Source organism: Spizellomyces punctatus (genome assembly GCF_000182565.1).
Source record: "Spizellomyces punctatus DAOM BR117 chromosome Unknown supercont1.6, whole genome shotgun sequence".
NCBI classification, from domain to species: Eukaryota; Fungi; Chytridiomycota; class Chytridiomycetes; order Spizellomycetales; family Spizellomycetaceae; genus Spizellomyces; species Spizellomyces punctatus.
This window is the reverse complement of record NW_015971542.1, coordinates 624,426-647,956: the sequence shown is the minus strand read 5'-3', so window position 1 is coordinate 647,956 and position 23,531 is coordinate 624,426. Positions and strand designations below refer to the sequence as shown.

At 47.2% G+C, this 23,531-nt stretch overlaps 10 protein-coding genes across 11 annotated transcripts; 4 read left to right on the top strand and 6 right to left on the bottom strand.

Annotated features, from left to right (window-relative positions):
• Positions 1–690: 690 nt before the first annotated feature.
• SPPG_03946 (uncharacterized protein) lies at positions 691–2,460 on the bottom strand (the record flags this gene model as incomplete). The annotated part of the gene is made up of 1 exon (XM_016752193.1): positions 691–2,460. The coding sequence occupies one exon, from the start codon at positions 2,458–2,460 to the stop codon at positions 691–693; it is 1,770 nt and encodes a 589-aa protein (XP_016608881.1).
• Positions 2,461–3,531: 1,071 nt separating this feature from the next.
• On the bottom strand, positions 3,532–4,753 carry SPPG_09164 (uncharacterized protein). Its single transcript, XM_016757321.1, has one exon. It carries the CDS (start codon positions 4,130–4,132, stop codon positions 3,764–3,766), a length of 369 nt encoding a protein of 122 aa, XP_016608880.1. The 5' UTR covers positions 4,133–4,753; the 3' UTR covers positions 3,532–3,763.
• Positions 4,754–4,991: 238 nt separating this feature from the next.
• On the bottom strand, positions 4,992–6,278 carry SPPG_03945. Of its 2 annotated transcripts, none has more exons than XM_016752192.1 (4): positions 6,180–6,278; positions 5,903–6,085; positions 5,530–5,692; positions 4,992–5,453 (listed from the first exon to the last, which is right to left on the bottom strand). In XM_016752192.1, exons 3-4 carry the CDS (start codon positions 5,686–5,688, stop codon positions 5,280–5,282), a joined length of 333 nt encoding a protein of 110 aa, XP_016608879.1. In that variant the 5' UTR covers positions 5,689–5,692; positions 5,903–6,085; positions 6,180–6,278; the 3' UTR covers positions 4,992–5,279. The 2 variants fall into 2 exon arrangements, with proteins under 2 accessions (XP_016608879.1, XP_016608878.1); XM_016752191.1 differs by having other exon boundaries at positions 5,530–5,688.
• A 251-nt stretch (positions 6,279–6,529) lies between these two features.
• On the top strand, positions 6,530–8,750 carry SPPG_03944 (uncharacterized protein). The gene is made up of 11 exons (XM_016752190.1): positions 6,530–6,733; positions 6,788–6,986; positions 7,051–7,191; positions 7,258–7,384; positions 7,444–7,551; positions 7,620–7,684; positions 7,749–7,912; positions 7,966–8,069; positions 8,124–8,223; positions 8,283–8,341; positions 8,407–8,750. Exons 1-11 carry the CDS (start codon positions 6,715–6,717, stop codon positions 8,605–8,607), a joined length of 1,287 nt encoding a protein of 428 aa, XP_016608877.1. The 5' UTR covers positions 6,530–6,714; the 3' UTR covers positions 8,608–8,750.
• On the bottom strand, positions 8,582–10,680 carry SPPG_09163 (60S ribosomal protein L38; the record flags this gene model as incomplete). Its single annotated transcript, XM_016757320.1, has 6 exons — positions 8,582–8,812; positions 8,881–9,003; positions 9,072–9,132; positions 9,251–9,631; positions 9,947–10,068; positions 10,137–10,680. 6 exons carry the CDS (start codon positions 10,678–10,680, stop codon positions 8,790–8,792), a joined length of 1,254 nt encoding a protein of 417 aa, XP_016608876.1. The 3' UTR covers positions 8,582–8,789.
• Positions 10,681–10,809: 129 nt separating this feature from the next.
• On the top strand, positions 10,810–12,454 carry SPPG_03941 (uncharacterized protein). The gene is made up of 8 exons (XM_016752189.1): positions 10,810–10,920; positions 11,173–11,268; positions 11,339–11,466; positions 11,542–11,566; positions 11,637–11,737; positions 11,802–11,881; positions 11,949–12,030; positions 12,091–12,454. The coding sequence occupies exons 1-8, from the start codon at positions 10,857–10,859 to the stop codon at positions 12,247–12,249; spliced, it is 735 nt and encodes a 244-aa protein (XP_016608875.1). The 5' UTR covers positions 10,810–10,856; the 3' UTR covers positions 12,250–12,454.
• On the bottom strand, positions 12,354–15,736 carry SPPG_03940 (MCM DNA helicase complex subunit MCM5; the record flags this gene model as incomplete). Its single annotated transcript, XM_016752188.1, has 16 exons — positions 12,354–12,571; positions 12,643–12,770; positions 12,833–12,969; positions 13,035–13,169; positions 13,240–13,352; positions 13,415–13,498; positions 13,566–13,802; positions 13,870–13,953; positions 14,013–14,158; positions 14,219–14,414; positions 14,480–14,561; positions 14,627–14,788; positions 14,851–15,020; positions 15,093–15,215; positions 15,296–15,422; positions 15,501–15,736. 16 exons carry the CDS (start codon positions 15,734–15,736, stop codon positions 12,467–12,469), a joined length of 2,265 nt encoding a protein of 754 aa, XP_016608874.1. The 3' UTR covers positions 12,354–12,466.
• Positions 15,737–15,845: 109 nt separating this feature from the next.
• On the top strand, positions 15,846–20,528 carry SPPG_03939 (phosphatidylinositol phospholipase C). Its single transcript, XM_016752187.1, has 16 exons — positions 15,846–16,799; positions 16,935–17,075; positions 17,144–17,385; positions 17,453–17,623; positions 17,690–17,886; positions 17,943–18,028; positions 18,100–18,154; positions 18,220–18,454; positions 18,521–18,599; positions 18,659–18,931; positions 18,992–19,201; positions 19,274–19,401; positions 19,476–19,611; positions 19,697–19,763; positions 19,829–19,911; positions 19,989–20,528. Exons 1-16 carry the CDS (start codon positions 16,310–16,312, stop codon positions 20,300–20,302), a joined length of 2,907 nt encoding a protein of 968 aa, XP_016608873.1. The 5' UTR covers positions 15,846–16,309; the 3' UTR covers positions 20,303–20,528.
• An 80-nt stretch (positions 20,529–20,608) lies between these two features.
• On the top strand, positions 20,609–21,147 carry SPPG_09162 (uncharacterized protein). The gene has a single exon (XM_016757319.1). The coding sequence runs from the start codon at positions 20,712–20,714 to the stop codon at positions 21,012–21,014; it is 303 nt and encodes a 100-aa protein (XP_016608872.1). The 5' UTR covers positions 20,609–20,711; the 3' UTR covers positions 21,015–21,147.
• SPPG_03938 (phosphoribosylaminoimidazolecarboxamide formyltransferase/IMP cyclohydrolase) lies at positions 20,960–23,526 on the bottom strand. The gene is made up of 7 exons (XM_016752186.1): positions 23,383–23,526; positions 23,175–23,301; positions 23,034–23,110; positions 22,787–22,942; positions 22,400–22,723; positions 21,655–22,324; positions 20,960–21,589 (listed from the first exon to the last, which is right to left on the bottom strand). The coding sequence occupies exons 1-7, from the start codon at positions 23,396–23,398 to the stop codon at positions 21,181–21,183; spliced, it is 1,779 nt and encodes a 592-aa protein (XP_016608871.1). The 5' UTR covers positions 23,399–23,526; the 3' UTR covers positions 20,960–21,180.
• Positions 23,527–23,531: the final 5 nt, after the last annotated feature.

Sequence of the window (23,531 nt, the reverse complement as noted above, 5' to 3'; positions counted from 1 at the left end):
TCGCCAAGATATTCTGGGACGCATCACCCTTTAGCACTTCGATTCATCTCCTACTGGCGCTCTCTCCCGATAACAACACTGGCACAGGCAAAGGAGGTCGTGAGTAAGTACCCTGCACTCAAAATTGCTTATGTATTTGTGCGATTCTCTGAATGCTAACAAGTCGTTTAATGAACAAATAACTGGAACTTCACCGCGTTAATATACAAGCGCCCGATATCCCTCAACGACAATACCAAACCAACAAGACCGTTGTTTTTGCGTCCTTGGACCTCATTTTGCATCCTTTCCCATTGCAAATGTTCAGTCTTTATGGCTTCAGCGATTTCTGTCCTGGTTCACGCGGTTCACGACATGATGTAACGTGTTGATGCCAGTTCACCCAAATAAACAGTCTTATTTGGATCGTTGCTACAGTACCCATTAATACAATCTAGGTGCAACAATTGCCAATATTGAGTTGGAGGTCTTGTATCGAAATGCTTTTTAGTAACAAGGTGAGGTGAGCCATGATGAGTTTCTTCTAGTTGTTGTTCAATCATCTTTAACTGTGTGTAACAGTCCAGGATAGCCACGTGACACACTTTTGCTAAAAACAATAGCAGCACTTGGTTCATAACATGGTTCACTACCATAACTACAAACAATTCAAAAACTAACTAGCTACACTACTTGTATCTTTCTTGTTGGTTAAGATTTTGATTTTGACACTCGCCACTTGAGGAGCAGATAACTGGCCACCCGGTACAGTACAATATGCAGACCCAACCAAACCAAACTCCACCCTTTCTTGGCCGAATGGATCCTCCAGTTGTCCTCAAGCTTCGGTAACACCCAGTCTCTATCACCAAACTCGTTCAGAATTAGAGCGTTTGCTCCAAAATAGAAATAGGATGTGTAGAATAGCCACGGTACCCCAATGTCGCTTTTCGGAAGTGAGGTTCCCGCGAGCAGAAACTGGTACACCGATAACCCGGCCAATAGAACCAACGCGTGCATCGCAGAGTTCACAGCCGACGCGCACATCTGAGCTGCCGAAAACCCTGCAAAGATCGACATTGTAACGACCACGATAAAAAAGAGAAAGTGCCATACATCCTTGTAAAAGTCGATCATCCAATAAGTGATGGACGAAAATATCATTGCGTTGATGAGCAGTACTGGTAATTCAATGGCCGCGTAGGAAAGAAGATACGGCATGAGAGACACACAGCCCCGCGAGTGTTCGCGGATGAACAGGACACGGTCTTCTATTGCCTTTGTGACGGTCGGAACGCAGGAAAAACAGTAAGCACAGATAACGTAGTTGATTGCATATACGCGCGCTTCGGCGGATTCGGCTCCATGCTTGCGCGGAAAGAACATGAATCCGCCGAGGAGGCCTAAAAGGACGGACGTAAAGAATCGGATGGCAACCAAGACTTTGTCACGTCTGGTCTGCGTGGCAAGTCGGCGTGTGAGAACTAGCGTTTGGCGGAGAAGGGAAGCTTTCTGTGCGCGTCGGGCATCGGTATTTGCAAAAACCGTACGTAGGTTGCTTAGTTCCGTTTTGAGACCGGTTTGGTAGCCTGACGTTTCAAACGCACCGACCAAGGTGGTGAACGATACCGAGCTGTCAGAGTCACTACAATCGTTTGTACAACTCCTCATTTTCACAAACTTATCGTCAGGGCTACGTCCCCCAATGTGAATCACCTGCATCTCGTCTCCAACCTGATTGCGACTGAGTTCCACAACGTCTAGCGCCCAATCCGCTGGGTTACTATGTATGGGGCATTTCAACCCCATAGTCTCAAAGTACGTCATCATATCCTCCGATGATCCAGCATAAACGCATCGGCCGCTCGCTAACAGTAGAATGTCGTCAAACATTGCAAAGATGGACGAACGCGGCTGATGAATTGCGCATACGACCGTGTGCTTTCCGGTATCGCACAGAGTCCGAAGAGTCCGCATTGTATTTAGGGCATTGAATGCGTCTAAGCCGCTGGTGATTTCATCACAAAGGAGTAAGGCAGGATATGCCACCAGCTCGACGCCAATTGAAAGCCTTCTGCGTTCACCGCCGGAAATGCCGCGTTTGAGAGGATCGCCCACGCGGGTCTCGGCAACGTAAGTGAGATTGAGCGTATCTAAAACCTCGTTCACTCGCTCCTGTTGCTGGGAGCGGCTCAGATTCGGAACCCGCAGTTGCACAGAATATAGGAGGGTCTCGCGGACAGTCAGGTTCGGCATAAACACATCGTCTTGCGGTATATATCCAATCAGAGGATGAAAGGCAACTTCATTGGTTTTTGTCCGGAGGATACCATTGTACAAGACATGTCCGGATACTTTGCCCATCTTCGAAACACCTGCAAGAATATCAATCAACGTACTCTTGCCACTTCCGCTTTCACCGAGAATGCCCACTAGATGCCCGCATTTGAAGCGCGCGGTGAGGTTATCCAGGATGGACATCTCAATTGATTCGGAGCATGGGAGCCGGCCTTTGCGAGTAATCGAATAAGAGATGTCTTGGAAAGCGACGTCCATTACGGAGCAGGAGTATACTGAAGAGGGGTACAATTAGTTGGATTACACTGAGTGTAAATGGGCAGATTGCAGCTGTGGGAGGGGATGGGGCATGGGGAGCTGGTATTTCAGCGTTCATTTTTGACATACAGACCAGGCTCATCAAACCATAGATTGTTTGTTACAATCAGTTAGTTGGTCGTTAACTTCCACCTGACAAAGAAGAGCACAGCATGGCACACTGATTTGATCGCTGCGTGCATAATTATATTACTATTCCTGCTTGCACCCCTTTGGTTTTCCTCATCGTGGCGCATAGCAGCAAAATGAAGTATCTGGAGGGACACAGAACCGTTCTTATGTCAAAGAGATGATATAACGTGCCAAGCTTCCTGTCTACGAAAGTAAATGCGGCCAGGTCATCCCCGATTGCGTTCAGGGATTTAATATTACACTTTCATTGACAAGTTGGTTACTGTCAGTCTCACAGAGTCCCATATGAGTGTTGATAGCCCATTTGCAAAGATCTCTGAATGTTTGACACTCGCCTCCTTACATGCATTTCCCCCTTCGAAATGGCACGTTTAAATGCGTCGGTTACCTACGATCAGCAGCGTACTAACGACTATTCGACTGCCCAGTAGAAAAATGCATGCGAGAGGGAACAGGGCTGAAGATGGTTTGCGAAGAGATTGAGGGGAGGATTATGCGCCGTCAATGCTATTTCAATGAAAGACAGTGTGAATGACTACGGCATCGCCGATAATCACCATCGTTAGGTAGGGTGACGTGCATCTAAGTCGTGCGGGAATGGACATCCGGTGGAATCTGTATTATTACATTGAACCTCATACCGCCAATGAATTGCTCACATGTCCGGCAAATGAGGGGCCAAAGATGAGTTACAAATTATACGTAAACCTCTGAAAGCGCCCTGTCGCCTCTTTAAGACAGTGAAAAGTACCTCAATTTGAATTAAATACGCTCTATTGAAAAAGTGCCATGTTAAAATTAGTTCCGATAGATGGCTAATAGATATTATGTCACAGGATAGAATGTGTAGGAGTCTAATTAAGACTGAAGACGACTCGGACGAATAATAACGCGTCCGGAAGAAATCCAATGACGGGGTGAATGACATGTTGGCCGCGGTTTTGTATGAAGGATTGTTAAACGCATGGCAATACCATGCTATGCGGTGACGGGCGGAGTGAAGGGTTACGGCCCCTTTCTCGTTTGTTTTGGCTCTCTATGGTCGCTGGGCCTGCGCTTTACAGATTGCCCTCTCCTGAACGCCCCTCCCGGAAACATCGATTATCTTCCCCACCGCGACCTGCGCGGGCGGTCTGATTTTTGATATGTGACGGGACTGAGTTAAGAGCATTTGGCGTTCCCATTGGCGTTCCCATTGGCGTACCCCACATGACCCCGCACCGCCGGCGACTAAAACTACAAGTAAATTTTCTTCGCAACGTTTGTGCGCTCCGTGAAGGTCGATCCCAACCATTTTTTGCAGACGGGACAGCGATCGAGCCTTTTGCTGCAAGCTTCGCATATCACGTGCCCACAAACGGTGAGAGCAACCATTTGAACATTGGAGACCATACACACTCGGCATTCGTACATGTCTCCACTTTTTCCGCCAATATAGTTAGCGTCGAACATGCTGGACAGCTGAAGAATGCAATTTTGAACTGCCAGCTCTTTCTCTACCACGTTGAAATCGATCCAATCGCACAAAGGTCCGGTGGTTCCTACCAAATAGCGAAATATATGTTTGTGTTTACCACCTTGAAACTCTACATCATGTAGAGGCAAGCTGACTTCTGTCAGAGAGGACAGCAAATGCCGAGTTCTCTAGAATTCGTGAAATCCTTTGGGCGGCGGAATCAGCGACAGGTCTTTTTGAAAGCGCTGATCTCGTTGTAACGCTCAATCAGATTACTCAAATCTCGACTGACATGAAGATGGGACAGCAGAGTTTTGTCATGTATTCTCTCAGAAAACAAGATTCCCAAGTCTTTTCGTAGCTCGGTTTCTCGCAATCGAAGTTCGACGAGTTTCCTTTTGGGCACTGGTGATCTGCTTTGCGACGCTCTCCAACTCTGTGATTCGCGATCTGATTTTGTCGTTCATTTCCGGCTGCAAATGATATACAACGGTTCGCTTTTGTAGAAATTGATCAGGATTAGCTGGCGCACAATTGGCATGCTATCTTTAGACCAAGGCGCAAAGGTGCATCGTGCATCTGCGCAAATCCATGTTGTAGCAAGTGTTTCCCTTGATAGGATCTCCATAGCAACGAACTGCCTCAACAGACATGGTTATTGCAATATAAGGAACTTAGAGAATTTAAACTGTTCCTAACGAGAAGAAACAAGTCTCAAGTTGATGTCCGGTTGCGATCTACAAACTAAAGAGCCGCATCATTGTAAATGATTGCCTTGGAGAAGGTCTGGGCCAAACTGTCAAAAAAAGGTTGAACAATCCTTTCCCAGATCCCGGGCACCATTGGGATATATCTGTTCGATGACAAGCACACATGTGGTTCCGACTTCCGTCAATGCTTCTCTGCAACAGTACCTTTCGCCCTAAACTTTACCATATGGCAATGCTCAAAGTCACTTAGCGCTGACTTCTCTTGCAGAATCCACTCCCTAATCCAATGAAGTCAAAGCTACCAACCCGGCATTCCATAAGGAACTACAGAAATCATAGTGCGCACTGCTTGTAAGGAGTAACGAATATATTTAACAATGCCGAGCTTAGTCGAATAGACCGAAGCCCATCTCGTCGTCAGACTCCTCCTTAGCCTCTTCCTTCTTCTCTTCCTTGGGAGCTTCCGCAGCAGCACCACCGGCAGCGGCAGCACCACCCGCAGCAGGGGCGGCACCACCAGCAGGGAGAGAGGAAAGTTTCTTGGAACCTTCAGCGATCAACTAGTGAAATGACCAAAATAGACGTATGTTGAGTTTCCCATGGTCCCCTTGTTCCTCAACACAGCGCATATCCCACCTCGTTGATGTCCTTTCCATTGAGTTCAGCAATGAGCTTGGAGATCCGCTCCTCCTCGGCCTCAATACCGACAGCGCTGAGGATTTTCTTGATGTCCGCAGCGGAAGGGGATTCGTTACCGCCAAGGGTGGCGAGCAGGTAGGCTGCAAGGTGCTTCATCTTTCTACCAGGTCCAAGATATGATCAGGCCAAGTTTCAGTTTTCATGTTCTTCAACCTGGAGCGAGTCGTGTTGCATGCATGTTCAATGGGGCAGCAAACAAATTCGTGCCCAGCAACTATGATCCATCCATCCATCCATCCAACTGGCCAACCACCTCACTATATATTTCCTCCATCCTCTTTTCTCCAGCAATCATTGTTTAGATACTTACAGCGGTTATGAAGGTTGAGGACTTGAATTAAATCCGTTTCAACGACAGTGGTGGTAGAGGAATGCCAGGCAGCGCGTATCTTGTTGAGGACGACACTTATCACGTGATCCGTGCCCATCAAAAGGTCCTATCTTGAAGCTGGCGGTGTCCTAGAATACTCTGAGCACACTGGCAGGGGGATCGCTACTCGACCGCAATTATATATGTATGCATGAGTTGAGTTTTTCAGTATGACGTAGACTGCTTTGCTCTGCGTGTCATATATGCATCAACGTACTCCATCGAGTCAGCGGTCAATTTCGTCTGATCAAGCCCCCATACGACTTTTAGACCAAAGTATAAGTTTGGTGACTTTGGGGAAGCCGGTGTTGCATCTGTGTAGGTCCAGGACTTTTGCATCATCAAATAATGCGTAGCCGATAGATTCTGGCCAAGATAACACTTTAAACATGGCACAGCCAGGCTTCGTGTTCTTAACCATCCATATTGGTGAGCCGATGGGTATTGGCACTAGTACATAGATTCCAACCAATTTAATCATCATTTTACTCGATTTAGACTCATGAACTATGATTTGATCCAAAAGATCCTATATAAGTCATCGTGCCCATTTTCCCAGGCTGTCATCTTTTCCCCCCACAGATACAGATATCATCATCAGAGCTTGGAGATCTCAACGATCGCAATTGTGATTGAGCGTAGAATTCCCGCCAGATCTGTTTCCGTGCGTGCTAGCCTTTGGAGACCGCACAAAGTGGCCTCTTTTTTGTTGACTTGCAGTCTGGCCCACTGGCAGACCGCATGGGGGCAACATGAATTTGGAGCTGCTTGGTAGGATGAGAACATGGACTATCCAATAATATTTTCCTAAATATGTCCACGTAGATCCCTTCGGTCAGCATATTCCAGAGGTCATTGCATACAAGCTCACTAGCGAGGACAGTGCAGTATGCTGCTCTTTCAACTACCAGGGTAACCTCCTGGCTGCGGGGTCCGTCAGGGGAGTGTGCACTATATGGGACATGGATACACGAGGCATAGCGAGAACGCTAACAGGACACGTACATTCCATAAATTCGGTCAGGTTCGTGCTGAGCCCGGAACTATTTACGATCATGTTGCTGTCATCCCAACTATTATATCTCTAGTTGGTCACGATCTGGACGATATATTTTGACCGCGTCGTCGGATTGGAATGGTATATATTGGGATTTGATGGATGGGTCAAGAGCAAGAACGATTCGATTCGACTGCCCTGTCATTTCAGCTCAAATGCATCCCTTGAACACGTCAGTACCATTTGTGGATCTTTTGACCAGGTGCTTCTGTTTTGGCTCATCAAACGTTTCCTGTAGCAATCTCTTTGTTGCGCTGTTGCATGGTGGTTCAGCAGTCTGCGTTCGGCTTTCTGAGAATCTCGGGGGGAAGATAGAGCGATTCGATTTTCCCGCTGCATTTGAGGCCTCTGGTGAACTCCTCAAGGTATCTTCTCCAGCTATTGAGTTTGGGTCAGTGGCAACTATTGACTCATTTGCAGAAAGGCTTGGGATGAACGGTGCACGGCTGTGTGTTTTGCTCCATATGGGAATAATGTCTTCATCGGGAGCCATAAAGGCAGCATCGTTGTGCTGAACACAGAAACTCTCAAGGTTCGACATTTCTCCTGCCGTCTGTGAGTGTGTTTCGCTGTGCGCACTTGATAATCATGCGCTATTAGGTTTGCAATGTCATTCGGGCCACTAGTACTGGAATTCGAGGGATGCATTTTGACGCAAAGGGCCGGTATGAACAGTTGAAGGGTCGATTCCTCTAGGCGTTACAGACTAAACCCTCTTTCACAACAAAGGGACCTTGTCGTGAATTCGAATGACAAAACAATAAGGGTTTTCATTGTGGAACAAGATGCGGATACTATAGTATTGGACAATGAACAGAAATTTTTGGACTCAGTGAACCGAAGCCAATGGGCAAAATGCTGCTTCAGCGCTGACGGGGAATATGTCATCGGAGGTACGTTCAACTTGTATTGCTAGTTTGTCGCCTGGACTCATCAATGGCTTTAGGATCAACCGCTAAGCATACGCATCATATCTACCTGTGGAACAGGCACATTGGAAATTTAATCAGAATGCTCGAGGGGGAGAAAGACGGATTAGTGGACGTTGCGGTTGGTACCCTATTCAATCCGTCTCCTTGTCGCGGCTCACAAATTTGTGCATAGGCGCATCCATTTAAACCGATGTTGGCCTCCATAGGATTGTCTGGAATCATTTACATTTGGTCCGCCAGTTATGTACAAAAATACTCGGCATTGGCGCCAGGTAATCCATCCTATTGCTCATTGTGCTGGTGCCTAAGCATTGAGATCTACCACATTTAGACTTTGAAGAAATGGAGGATAATGAAGAATATGATGAACGGGAGAGTGAGTTTGATGAAGTAAGTGTATCGCTGCATCTATGGGGTAGTCCTTGTGGAAAACCGACATGGTTATTATCGCACAGAATGAAGAACCAGAGAAGCGTGCGGTACAGGAAGAAGACACCGGTGAAGAAATAGACGTGGTCACCATCACGCCAGTCAATGTGTTTGACGACGGGAATGACCCAAACGCATTCGTTCTACCGGTGGATACGAGTGTAAAGCAGGAAAGCCCAACAGATGAAAATAGCGATGACATATGGCGATGGTATATCCCGGTGTAATTGTATAAAGTAGGCCAACAAATCCCTTGACTCTACTCTGATGAATACGGCATAGTGCTCTTGTCCAGATTGTCGCATTTTACTCCTTCCAGTTTTAAACAGCAGAAATGTATCCAGGTGAACCACAATATAAGCGGCACAAGAAGTATTTATTGAAGTCGGGAAACGGGCTATCTAAACATTTAAATGTTCTTAACCTCCAAACCTGTTAACAAGACATGATACTAGGTTAGCGCAGACAATAAACATTCACTGGTATGTAAGAGCACCAACCCGGGGGCAAGGACTGCTTCAACTTCTCGGCCTTCTCCGCATCAGCGACGACGAGCGTGTACAGGTACTTTGAGCAGCGCACCTTGAACTTGACCTGGTTGGCGTTCTTCTTAATCTTAACGGCTAGAGAACAGGCATGTTGTCAGTCCAGCAGTTCCTTTCCAGCAACGTGCTCTCGAAGCCACACTCACACTTGGCATCCTTACGCCTGGCGGTCATAAGGAAGTCCTTGATCTCCTTTATCTGCTTGGGCTGATAAAAGCCGAAAATGCGCAATCAGTCAACTCGTCGTCGATTTGAGCAACCCATGGACACTCTGCAAAGGTCCAACTCCTCCGCCCAAATAAAATAACTCGTGTCCAAACCATACCATCTTTGCTGCGACCTTCTCGGTGGATGGGAAGATATTGCAGTTGTAGAGTGTGGGAAGCAAGAAGAAGCGAGCCCAGTTACCTTGTCGCCTGTTCACTGGCGGGCTGGTTCGAAAACAAAATTCAGTCGAAACGCGTTGCCATGGCGCAGGAATGACCTGCGCCACTTGCGGGGGGTATAAATACTGCCTACTTTTTCTTTGTTGCTCGCCTTTTTTCTTTACATTTGGAACGCCTTTTTCATCATTTCTTCGTACGAGCATGAGTTGACGTTTTGTCTCTTGAAATGCTTTGTCGATGAGGAGGAGGCCAGAGCAAGCACTACGGTGCGCCATTTTAATCGCGGGCGAAAGGACCCAACCCTTCCGTACCGTTTCATGCTGTGGATACATTCAGTCAACTAGTCGAGGAGTGAAGTTTCTGTTAGTTTTAGGTGATCTTGCAAGGCAGCGCAGGATTGCGCATCAACTTGTCCAATGAATTTTACAGAGGCATGGTGATAAGGTGTTCCAGCACACTGAAACTTCCTGTTCAAATGGGTGCTACGTATTGATCAAGGCATGTTGTCACCATTTTAACGATGGAAGCTCACATATGCCGAAAGCTCTTGGTGGTAAAATAGTTTATTGTGGCTCCTTTTTCATGTCATGTATGCTATCCCACCCTGGTATCCAAAAGCTATCCCCGGAACGTACGCGATCATACTTGACCGATCGACCATAAAGATATGCATACGTGTCTTCCAGCATGCCAACCGCAAAAGATGAGCACAGCCCAAATAGCACGGCGTACTTGGCGTATTGATATGTTAGCCGACCTGCAGGAGAGTGTACTGCAAATTAGCAAGGTGCTCCTTCAGAAACGTATCGTACATCTTACACGTACTTGCAGCCGAGAATGCTATGGAGGCCGCAAGACCCGCTCCAACGGTGTTGACCCAGCTTTCCCTCCCCGTCAGCGCCTCCAAAAGGGCTTCTGATGCTCCAAATCCAGCGGATATCGCCCCAAACCGACCAGCATATTTGAACCCAGATTTGAAGCCAAAATGGGCAATCTCATAATTCTTGTACTTGTGATAGTAATACCATCCTGCCACGGTTTTGGGCATTCGGTGAGCATTCTCCGCCAGGAATTGATATGATCTCTGTCGTCCACCAAGATAAAAGCCGGTCATAAATCCTCCAAGTGCTCCTGCAAAACCAAGATGGAGCGTCCAGATAACTTCGGGTGATAGTTGCGAGCGGGCTTCAGCACGGGCTTTGGAATTTCGGGCGGTTATGTAGGCTAAGACATTGGACGGTAGCGAGGTATAATAGGAAGTGGTTGGAGGCAGAGAAAAGGATGTTGTAAGCGCATTCTGGGCTGTCGGCACAGGCAGAGTACCAACACCGTTCGGCGATACAGGTCCAAGCTCCTTGTTATTGTCCATACTTTTGAATTCTGGTTGGGGCAGAAGGTGAAGGTTTGCCTGGGCAGATCTGGGCTTCGTTGCCACGACAACAGCGTATCTGACCATGACTTGAACCGCACTGGTCCAGCAAAGTTGTCGGTCAGAGATCGATAACTTATTGACCCTCATCGCATTCGGCCGAATCTCTGAACGTCATGGCTTCCTTGCGACGCTTCCTGTTATGGCTTGGCTTGGCCATGCTGGTGATATCTCCACTGTGTAGGTAGTCCCAAGACGCGACGTCAAAGTTGGGGTTAAAGGAAGATGACCACGGGATGAGGGCGAAAGACATTGAACGGCTCCTAGTTTTTCTGGGCTGCTGGCTGACTGTTTGATATGAGACTCTGCGTGACCAAGACATATTTGGACGAGATCGTATTTTGAAGATGCAACCGTGTCCAAAGGCGCGAAACTTGCACCGCAGAAACTGGTACTGTGCATCGCTCAATTGACCTTGTAATTCCCATTTAGGTGTCGGTGTATCAGGCTCGTTTGTCGATGAGGAAGACAATGAAGCGTTGGCTGGCGTCTCCTTCGCTCACGAATTTCCAAAACATCGCTTCGGCAGTGAGTATCGGAACGTTCAACTCCTCGCGAACACGCCAATGGGGTCAGCTAAGCATTTCTCGTATCATAGCTATTCCCACTGGCGAAGAAGTTGAGATCCTCATTACTGTGTCAAACAAAGGAGAGTTGAACCAGACCATAGCCGCGATATCTGGTGTCTTGACTTATCCTCACAACTCGTCGTTGATTGTGCGCAACGTGAGTATCTAGATCTGACTATCGCTGCATAGATTCTGTCATGTTCCGAATGTTGTTTGACACTCCTCTCTCTAGCTTACTGCCTACCGTTACAGGACGGGTAAGGACACTGATATGTCTGATCCCGACCCGAACAAATGTTCATCATAACGTCGTTGTCCATTGAACAGATGTCGACATCAACGACGAGGTTACCGTTCCGTTCAGATTTATTGTCGAAGTGGAACCAATGGAACTCAACTTGATTGTGTTTGTGGATATGATCAACTCTGTACGTTATCCAATGGCTTTGAGACGACCATTCCGGGGCATTCTCTGACAAGTTCACTATACAGGCGGGTAACATCCACCGTGCGATCGGCTACAAAGGAATCGTTACCGTAGTCGAAAATGATTCGTTGTTCGATCTTCAGAGGTATATTGATCGATGTCGAGTTTCCGCTTGCACGACCTGTCCTTAGATTTTAACCGATTTTTTTTAGCATATCTATTTACCTTCTTGGTGCCGGCTTCTTTGCGGGCGTTGGTTACTTTGTGTATGAATCGTTCTTTGGTGGAAAGAAGGTATATTTATGCTTCAGATTGTCAGTGTAACACACCGAACCTAACGCCAACCTTCTGTAGACGTCTCGTGCAAAGCGGGTCAAGCCTGTCGCTGTCGTCAAAGAGACCGATGTCAAACCTGGTGAGCCCGATATGGAATGGATTCCGGAGCACTTGGTGCAGCAAGCAACCGCCGCAAAGCGCCAGAGCTTGAGAATCAAAAAGCGTCAAACTAAATAGATTGCTGCGAAGCATCGATGATCAATGGGCGTTCAGAACTGATGGGAATAATGTTCTTGGCCTTGAAATCTTCACTTGTAGTATCAGACTCAGGGGGCGGATGATTTGTTCGCAAATCCGCAGAGCCGTCCATTATGGTTTAATACATAAGGGAGAAGTATATTTTACAGCAAGAAAGATAATCACAAAACTGATATTACAACTAGCGGCTCCGACTCTATGCTGTGGTCCGCAAGAGTTTCATTCGTCTGTCAATATATTGCAGCACATCCCTTCGCACAAGGATATCAATGGCCTTGTCGATAGCTATCGGATTAAAATCCTGGTTGGGAAGGGAATAAGCACATAGGAATGGTAATGGTTTCGATGACGATGACGGCAATCAAATCTCACCTGGCTTGCCAGTTCATCTTTTACAGCTCTAACAGACACCTTATTTCCTGGCATCAGTCGTCGTCGAATCTGCTCCTCAATTCTCAATACTTCTTCTGAGAATTTGCTGCGGCTATCGAAGCCCTCCACTGAAAGTCGAAAGCTCGTTGAGAACTCATGATTTTCTATTTTGATAAATTATCCTACGCACCAAGTCCAGATTGAACAGCATCCATTGTGGAGTGATTGAACAAACGAATGGCTTCATCGACGTGGTGTTCTGTGGCAACTGGTGAGAGAGTCATCTTGGCCAAAGATTCCGATATACGGATGATAGCTTCCAATTGTCTGAAAAAGGAATAGATGAATTAGATTCGACCCTTGACTCTACTGACTCCCGGTTGCTAGCTTACCGAACGGTAATGGGTACAGCGCTTTTGGCAGCAGTTCCGTCTGCAGATGCTAGGGATCGAGCTCTGCTTCGCAGTTCAACGAAATGGCTGCTTAGCTTTTTCGCTGCATCTGCAGTAAGTCGTGGAGCACATTTTCTAAAAGATTTCAGAGCATTTGTTAACACCGACGATTAAGCAGTACGGATTTGCAATAACCAGGACGCACGTTTTACAGTAGCTAATGTAGCTCCGCATTTTCTGGATATCGATGTCAGCAGCGGTTTCTCGTTCTCTAGTCACAGTGTTCATGTGGACTTGGAGAACATGTCGAGCGATAGTCTGGCGCAGTACATTCAAGTGTCAGGTCTGGGTTTCCGTGGCCATGTGTCTGCTGCACGCACCTGATCCCGGGCCTCATTGTGCTCATCCTTAACAATGAAGATCAAATCGAAACGAGACAAGATAGTCGATTGAAAGTCAATGTTCTGTTGGAGATCCGCTTAGCATCGTGATCTTGCGGGAAGAATCGGTTCTATGCAACGTTCGTTATACCTCTCCAGGAGACTTCATGTCGTCATACCGACCAAACACAGGATTCGCTGCTGCCAGCACGGATGTCCTTGAATTAAGAATGGTGGTGATTCCGGCTTTTGCAATAGAGATTGTCTGCTGTTCCATCGCCTCGTGGATTGCTACTCGATCTTCTTCTCGCATTTTGTCAAACTCATCAATGCATACTACTCCTCCATCTGCTAGAACCATTGCTCCCCCTTCCAGATAGAATTCTCGCTGTGCCAAACAGACAAGTCAGAACCGCTATACATGATATGTGTTGCAAGCCACAACAACAACTTACCGAGCCAGGATCTCTGATGACGGATGCCGTTAAACCGGCAGCACTACTTCCCTTTCCGGATGTGTACACTCCTATAGGAGCCACCTACAGGACAAGGTCAGATTTCCAGCAAAAGGCCTTTGTGAGCTCTCATTTGGACATACCTTTTCCACAAACTTCAGCAGCTGTGACTTGGCAGTACCTGGATCACCGAGCAGCAACACGTTGATGTCCCCTCTCAGCCTCATACCGTCGGGCAGCAGCTTTTTCGACCCACCAAACAAGAGACAGGCAATGGCTTTCTTGATATCTACCAAGTGTATGATTAACGCGTGTTTAAGACGTGTCGCAAGTATAGCCGTCAACCAACCAAGGCTTCCGTAAATTGATGGTGCAATACTGGCTGCAAACTCTTCATACATATTCTCTCTGCGTGCCATATGCAAAAATTCCTCTTCTTCTTCCTCAGTAAATGTTCTGGTTCCTCGTCCATTGCCATCTACATCAACTTGCATCCCGACTACACGCAAGTATGGGGACCGAACAGCGACGGCGCCGCCTGCTTTCTGAGTGTGTACATGATTGTTAATGTAAATCCACTAAAGTCGCCAGTGCGAAGAGGACAGTATACATTGTTTCGGTTGTGATTGAAAATGGAAAAGATGCCCGTCACGGTAACTCTTGTCCCCGGCACGACCTTGTTGGACAACGACCTGCGAAAGGCCCGTTAGTCTGCAAAACATGTCATATTAAGAGAAGATTAGGCACAAGTTCTTACCGATCGGCGCTCAATAGTAAATGCCGGGGAAGTTCTCCTACCGGCACCATTCCAGGTGTTTCTTGGAGCTTTAGAGTCTGTTGGTCGACGAACTTGCTTTTGTCGTGAATAATGACATATGGATCCAGGGGACACTCCTTTGCACCAGTATCATCCGGCTCGCTTATAGAGTGGGAGTGTTAGCCACTATGTTGCACAAAAATGCGACTCTCGCCATTGCCAACCTGTCGCATTTCCGTGGCAATTGAACACCGGCAAAGCCACTGTTCACAGGTAACACTTTATTGTGCCGACAAGATCTGCACATTATGTGAATATATGTGGCTTTTGCGGCCAACGTGGACGCAGAAATGATGATTCCCGACACCCGAACGAGTTTTGATATGGACAGGGCCTGTAGGATGCGATTTTTATAGGTTATTGATTAAGCCTAGTGCTCAATAACACACAATTCCATTTCGCTTACATCCAAAGATCGGATTGGCTGAGGATGTGCATTGGAAAGCAGCATGACTTGACAGTCAGGGATATCCCCGGAACCTGTATGGTAATTGCTCTGCTTTGCAACGGTTTTGACAGCGTCTTCAAACTAGAATATCCATATTTATATTAAGCAAGATTCGAAGTCATCTGCTCAAACAAAGTTTTATACAGAGGATATAGACATACCAAGGGTAGATATTCAGCTGGCTTTTCCTTGATTTGGTTCGTCAAGTCCTCGTCGAAACTCATGAGATGGGCCATGTCCACCTCCAAAAAGTATTGCTTAATGATGAGGTTCTGCCGCAGTTGGTCTCTGTGATAGTACGTGCCGAGTCATTCGCCAGTGAGCATACTGTTTCTTCTCAGTTATTCTACGTCTTTGATAGCGTACCTGTAGAGAAACACATTGTCGATTCGAAAGCTCCGAAGGAACTCTACAAATTTCTTTTCGATGGCCGCGCGAGTTTCTTCTCCAGACTCTGTCGGATAGACCTGAGTATCAAATACTCGTCCCGTGTCCCATCCAAAGGCAGCCATGTTTTTCAAGACAAGCTTTGCGTTATGGCCAGGGAAAACCAAAAGACGGGTAGGGTCAATCTCAGCTGTCCGAATGTCCGAATGGCGCATTCGAATGTCATTATTGGATGGATTCTAGAAGCTTTTGCACTGCCACCGACCCCTCCGCGTGAGGCAAAAACAACCCGCATGGATTTTGTCACTAAGAAATCATCGGACTCACCAACGCGTGCTAGTAAGGCTTGCTTATCGGTGCTTTCGGGCGCTGCTGGTTGACGGTCGCATGTTGGTTTGGGCGTAACCATTTTATCCTACTTGCAGGTCCATTGTACCTCAGGAACGTCAATGACCGTCCCTTCCTGCTGAGCTTCACAGCCCTTGTTGCTTTAACGGTGTCCTTGTGGTCTTTGGTCGTCATTGGTTCCCGCCTTTTTCTTTTGTGCCGCTATCTCGGGGAATCTGTTGTCGTAGAAAAAAGTCTCACCGACCCTTACGGCCCCGAGTGGATAAAAAGTAAATCACCGTCATCCTCCCTCTCACCTCTATCAAATAGCGGATTGTTTAGCACTACGAGCTATTGTGTGAGAGCGAGCGGCTAAAGCCTTGGTGGGCTGAGAACAGGCGTACACGCTGGTTTCTCCCACGAGTGGCGTGGTCGTCCTGTCCAAGTAATCGCTTCTTCCAATGACCTTTGATGCAATGACGACGGAAGCTTCACAGCCGGTGCTTTACAGAGCGCCTGCGGCAGTTGATGTGTACGCAGCAAAGTCGACTGAAAACATTCTCCAGAAACAAGCTTCCTTTGAGAAAGTACTCAGCAGTAGCACCACACATTCTCCGCCCCTTTCGCAGCTGTCTCTATGTCTGAGCAAAGTTGATGAAGGTTCCAAATCTACGCTCCCTGTTCAGGGGGACCTACCGCCTCCTGAACGCTCTCCTCAACCCGGCCTTACCTTTGATGCTACTGACCTAACCCTCTGCAGTGGAGTATCCCCACCGCCATTGCTCCCGGTGAAACCAGAGCATGTCGAGCACGTTCTGACGAGCGGAATACGAATGATCAAATATCCATCAAAAGCGTCATCTCGTCCAGCAGAGAGACATATTCGAGTTGATCTCCAGTCGCTTCAAATCTTTTGGGAATCAAAAAAGAAGAAGTCACATCAATCTTCAGGTAACATTGTGCTATCTTTCCCCTCCTGTCGTTGCAGTGTCCTCACCAAAGCATGGCAATCTCCTACTTCAATATGTTCATATATCCACATATCCATTTGCGCTTAACTAACATGTTACTACCTTCCTCTACTAGTGGATCTACATGCCGTTCGTGAGATACGTCTGGGTCAAAACACAAAAGGCTTCGAGCTGCATGGGAAACGACCAGAATATGAGGATCGAGCATTCACAGTCATTTATGTTGCTTCTGGCGAGTACAAGATGCTAAATCTCGGTACGTTCCGAGGACGACCTCCTTTTCCCAAGATGTTCTGGTACTCGACCTGACTTGTCATTGTTCAGTTGCGCCATCGAAAGAAGACGCCGCATTGTGGATATCGGGACTGCATATGCTCATTGCCCAATCGGATCTCACGGATGGAGATCCGGCAAGAGTATCGCAAAATATGAGTACTTGGCTACGAAAAAGATGGCACGAGGCAGACACGTCGGGAGATGGCAAGCTTGATCTTGACGAGGTTACTGCGTTAATGAAGAAACTGAACATTCGTCTGTCAAAGAGTGAAGTGAAGAGCACCTTCAAAGTAACATTGCTGCCCATTATCGCCTTTGATCGAATGAGTATTTAATGGACTCTCATCTACTTAACAGAGTGCGAATGTTGGTAAAGAGGGTTGTTTGAACTTTCCAGCTTTTGAGCGATTGTATCGGATGCTCCGATTCCGCCCAGAAGTGAGCGAATTGTTTTCGTCATTGTCCAGAACAAAAACATCGGTCATAACATACGAGGAGTTCCAAGACTTTGTCAAGAATATTCAAAAGGTGATCAGCTCTTATTTTATATTATCATACAGCTGTGGTCTGGATGCCAACCCATAGTTTGTTTAGAACGAATGGACGGAAGAGCGATGCTTGGATATCTACCAGAAGTACGCAGCTCCTGACGGCGGTCAAATGAGTGTTGATCACTTCTCAGCCTTTTTACTTTCGGCCAACAATGCAATTTTCCGAAAGTCGCATACTGTTGTGTTCCAAGATATGACGCAGCCTTTGACCGACTACTACATCAATACTTCACATAACACGTACGGTGGCTTTGCATATTTTCCCACCCAACGTTACGATTGACATTCAGGGTCAGGTACCTTTTAAAGGATCAACTTACTGGCGAAAGTTCTGTTGAAGGCTACATCCGTGCACTCCAGAGGGGTTGTCGATGTGTGGAATGTAAGGCTATTTCTTGCGCGTACGCACCGCAGTCCAAGGTATATCAAATCTCATCCATTGCTGCATTTCAGTGGACTGTTACGACGGTCCAAACGGGTCCCCTGTTATCTATCATGGACGTACACTGTAGGTTATCTGGATTTGGTTGATGTTCTGTTGGTGAAGACTGTTGATCCGCTGCGTCAATTTAGTGTTTCCAAGTTGCTGTTCAAAGATGTGATTGATGCAATCGCCAAATACGCGTTTGTAGCCAGTCCATATCCTCTCACGCTGTCATTAGAGTCCCATTGTGGACTTGAACAGCAGGCTGTCATGGCCAAAATTCTGAAGGATGCACTTGGTGATGCTTTGTTACAGAGGCCACTCGCAGAAAATGAGACAGCGCTACCATCACCGGAGGCCTTGAAAAACAAGATCATCATCAAGGTAAGTTCGATTACCGATGAAGAAGAACATTCTGTCCCGTGAAGTCTAAAGAGTCTGATCTGGTAGGGTAAACTTTTTCCGTCGAATGCCTCGGAAGATGACACCGATTACGAGACGGAAGATGAGGACGGGGAACAACAAGAAGGTTAGGATACTTGTGTTGTTCAGACCTCGTCCAGGCACTCATGTAGCTCATTCGTAAAGGCCCAATTCAGCAAATGGCAAATATAACCGACTTGCCGTTGAGCACTGCACCCATGATTTCCCGCCAAGTGAATCGCAAAATAGTCATAGCTACTAGCCCTGTAGATGACGTGGAAATCGGAGTGCGGCGACGGACATCCGATGAGGATGTAGGGTTGACACGCAAAAAATCCTCTCCGCGTATGGCACGGAAATACGTTGCGGCAAAGACGTTATCCGACTTGTTGATCTACTGTAAAGGCGTGCATTTTGCCAGCTTTGCAACGGCATTAGGTAAGAGAACTTCCGCGATTGTCAGCGTTGTGACTACTCATAACACGGAGCATGTTTTAGAGAAGTTTGACTTTGATCATATGTGCTCACTTTCCGAGAAGAAGTCCCTAGCTCTACTCCAGCGGCAAAAGAAAGAGTATATCGATCACACCAAGCGTTATCTGACTCGAATATATCCTGCCGGTATAAGGGTAAATTCGTCAAACTACGACCCATTGCCTCATTGGCAAGTGGGGGCACAGATGGTTGCGATGAACTATCAAACATTTGGTATGAAGTGAAAGCAGGTGCTCTTTGTGAAAATGATGACTGAAAATTGGCCGTTGCGCTTGTGTCTCGTAGATAAGGGCATGCAGCTGAATCATGCCATGTTCAACCTTAACGGTCGATGCGGCTATGTCCTCAAGCCGTCCTTCCTACGTCGCGGACAACCTGCTGTGAGTCCAGTACCTGTCATGCTGAATGTGAAGGTATGCCAAATCAATAAACGAAGATTTAAATGTTCATCTGAAGACCCACTGCGTCCTATTGCTATGAATTGCAGATCATATCGGGACAACAGCTACCAAAACCAAAAGATAGTACTGGGAGTACGGTTATTGACCCATACGTAGAGGTTGAGATCGTCGGCAGCGAGGTTGACACAGCCCGGTTCCGTACACGAGCAATTAATAACAATGGTGAGTTTGCTGCGGACGTACATATTGTGAGATTTGTCGAAACTCCGATGAGAGGGGTCCATATGCTTATCGTAATCTCTTATAGGGTTCAATCCCATGTGGAAGGAAGAATTCCGCTTCATCATAACCGATCGTGAATTGGCATTTCTGAGGTGACATCTGAAATTATATAGTGACCACTTGCAACGACACATTGAATGTACATACTGCATTTTAGGTTCTCAATTTTCGATATGGATGTCAAGCTCACCAATGATTTCATTGGTTCTTATACAATACCTGTTCAGAGTCTTAAACAAGGTGGGTCCTAACAGGATACAGTTGGCGGCTTAGATGATCACAACCAGACTCATGAATGGACGTTCATGGACAAACAGGCTACCGACACGTTCCACTGTACAATTGGAAGGGCGATTTAGTTCGATTCTCTTCTCTCTTTGTTTGTCTCAGTATCCAACCCATCGCCACTCAAACCGCTTCTCCACCCGCTAGTCCCTCCCTGGGACGATCGTATCCAAAATCGAATGGGGAGGGCGGGGCGAATGCCAACGGACACGTTGAAACGAAACGAACGTCAGGATCGGATGCAAAATCACCGAGTAGAACAGCATCCGGCTCGGACGCGTCCGCACCCCGGCAGCGGAATTTGTCATTGGGATCCCTTGCCAGTGGTGCACTTGGATTGCGATGATCTGTCATTAATTTTGGTTGCTCGAACGCAGGCTGATGCAGTGCATTTTTTAGTTTTCTCTGTTGCGTTGGGGAGGTTGTAATAGCAAAATAGCTTAGCTGGCGGTTTTGCACTGAGGATACCCTGTAGTTTTCTTGTTTGTTGAGCAAGATTTAAATAGCACTAGACTTTTTGCGTTGAGCTTTCGATATCCAGAACTAAAGCTTTGAAATGTGGTTAATTGTGGGATAGCGTGTGGTCATGTGAATGTCGTAATCCTGACAGAAGGTCTCCGCTGCGCGTGGTGTCCCCCAGCTAGTGCATTTTCTTTTAAACAAGGTCTAGAGAGTTGCTAGTGATTGTTTTGTTTGTTTTTTGTTTTTTGATCAAGGAGTAGGACATTGGGTTGAATTCTCAGAAAATCATAATCATGAAAGAAATTCCAGCTACCATCGACCGCAGTCTTCCTAAAGCGGCCACTGGACGAACAACCATTCCAGCAGGAGAAAATCAAGATTTTTCGTATGAAGCAGGTCAATCAAACCTTCCTACAAAGCTACCGCCTTCGGCAAATGGACTGCCTAGACCGCTGCCAGCGGGAACAGCGTACGGAACTCAGCATCAGGAATCAACAAGTATAACGGCGGCTGTTAAGCACAAGGCATGGCAGGCTTACGAACGAGTTGCAAGTGTGGCGAGTCATATTGTGGGAGGCGGGCATCATAACGAATAGTAAATTCGGCTGGCAGAGCTGATTGTGGCGCGTAGATGCAACATTTTGTGTGGACACCATCATCAACCTTGTACAGTGAATTGCATCTAATAACATTTGAAAAGTACAGTGATAAGGAAAACAAAATTCAAACCTCCCGTTGACACCACACCCAAAGGTGCTCCATCTAATGGTGGAACAAGCGCCATTTAGTAAAGACGTATCCAATTCCTTTCTCATCAGCCTCTTTCACGACGGCGTCGTCCATAACACTTCCACTAGCTCCAGCAATGAACTGCACTCCACTTTGGGCTGCTCGTTGTACATTGTCAGGGAAGGGGAAGAAAGCATCAGAACTGAGTACGAAGCCCTTCATTTCTGCCTTCCATGCTTTCCTCTCTTCGGCAGTTAATGGTTCAGGAACGACTTCAAAAAGGGATTCCCAGGTCGCCCGGTCGTCAATTTGATCTGTCACATACAGGTCAATGGCGTTGGCCTTGTCGGGACGTTTGGTTTCCTTCTTGAATTGAAATCCAAGGACTTTGGGGTGGTGGCGGAACCACCAATTGTCGGCCTTATCACCGGCCAAGCGGGTGCTAATGATAGGCAACCAAACTTCAGCCATCTTCCTCTTGTAGACGATTAATGACCCACAACTTACCAGTGAATTCGGGACTGCTGACCAGCACCCAGGCCCACAACTTGACCATTCTTCGCGTAGCAAACAGAATTGGATTGTGTGTACTTGAGAGCAATGGTTGCGACAATCAAATCACGCACGGCATCTTCAGGTAGTGAGGTAACCTTCTTAGTGACCACATTGTTGAAGACCTGACGAGTGATGAGCAGATCATTGCGTTTCTGTTGGAGGTGCAATCCATAGACTTGGCGTGTTTCCTGCTCTTCGGGCTCGTAGGCCGGGTCGATCTGGAGAACGGTGTACTTTCCGCCCTTCTTCTTCTTCAAAACCTCCAGGGCCGCTGGTGAGTACCCAGGCGCGATGATTCCGTCCGACACCTCCCGAGATATGATCTTGGCAGTAGCTTCATCGCATGGTTCGGAGAGGGCAATCCAATCTCCAAAGGAGGACATGCGGTCTGCTCCTCGCGCACGTGCGTAAGCCGCGGCAAGAGGTGTCAATTGAATGTCTTCGACAGCGTAAACCTTCTTCTCGACGTCGGTCAAAGGGAGGCCTACAGCAGCACCTGCAGGAGATACGTGTTTGAATGATGCAGCCGCTGGCAGGTTTAATGCTTGTTTAAGTTCTTTGACTAATGGCCAAGCATTAAGGGCATCCAGAAGGTTGATGTATCCAGGCGAACCTGCAAGCACTACAAAAACGATTTCGCAAAAGTCAGCTATATCAAACAACTCATCATGTTAGGCAAAAGCTCCAGATCACCAACCTTTGAATGGCAGTTCTCCATGCTTCACGAACACCTGAGCAGGTTTCTGATGAGGGTTGGCCCCGTATCGGAGAGTCAATTGCTGTCGGCCGTTTCCAGCGTACTGCTGGCGAAAGAAGCCAGATATGGCGGCATCATAATCAGCAGTCTGTGTGAACGCTTTCAAGGCAAACGTCTTGCGCATTTCCTCGGAAACAGTCGCAACCCCAGTCTCTGCATGAGATTTTTGCAGTGCAGCGATGAGGGTTGGGTAGTCGGATGGATCTGATACGATCGTAACGCGTGCGTGATTCTTCGCAGCAGCTCGTAGTAAAGTAACGCCACCTTTGAGACCAGATTCCCCTGAGATGAGCTTCATGTACTTCCGGGCATGCTATGAGATCATACCAATGTCGACTTCCTCAACAGCTTCCGGAATGGTGACCCCTTCCTTTGCGACAGTCTTTTCAAAAGGGTACAAATTGCACACGACAAAGTCAATCTTGTCGTATCCCCGAGCCTTCATGTCCGCATTATCCTGATCAATATCGCGGGCGAGGATTCCTGAAAAGTGCCCATCATTAGCGATCCCTTCTGTCGCTAACGAAGGTCAAGATATTCATGGGTTCCTTCCAACCCTACATATTCTACACACCTCCGTGGACAGCCGGATGCAGAGTCTTCACTCGACCACCCAACATTTCTGGCGCTTGGGTTATGTCGGCCACATCGCTTCAGTTCCGAAACAGTCAGACCCGTGCAGAAATGGGGAGTATATATCTTCCCTTTCGCCTACCTGACAGGAAGCCCAGCATCCCGAATAGCCTTAGCAGTACCTCCGGAGGCGACCAACCGCACGTTGACGCCGTGCAGTGCCTTGGCCAGGTCCAAGAGACCAGTTTTGTCGGAGACAGACAAGAGAGCTGTAACGCAAAAAGATAAACGTGTGAATGAGGACGGTTCCATGTCCAGCACTTTCCTCACTATTTTGGTCCGTCACATACCAACTTTTGCCGACATTTCGCCTGTGATAGAGGACGATAGCAAGGTTGAATTACCACCTAGTTGTCGTCGATTCCAACCCTCTCGATCTCCTCCATAGCCATGGCAACAAGAAGTGATCGAAGGAGATCGGGTGCTTACGTCATGATGA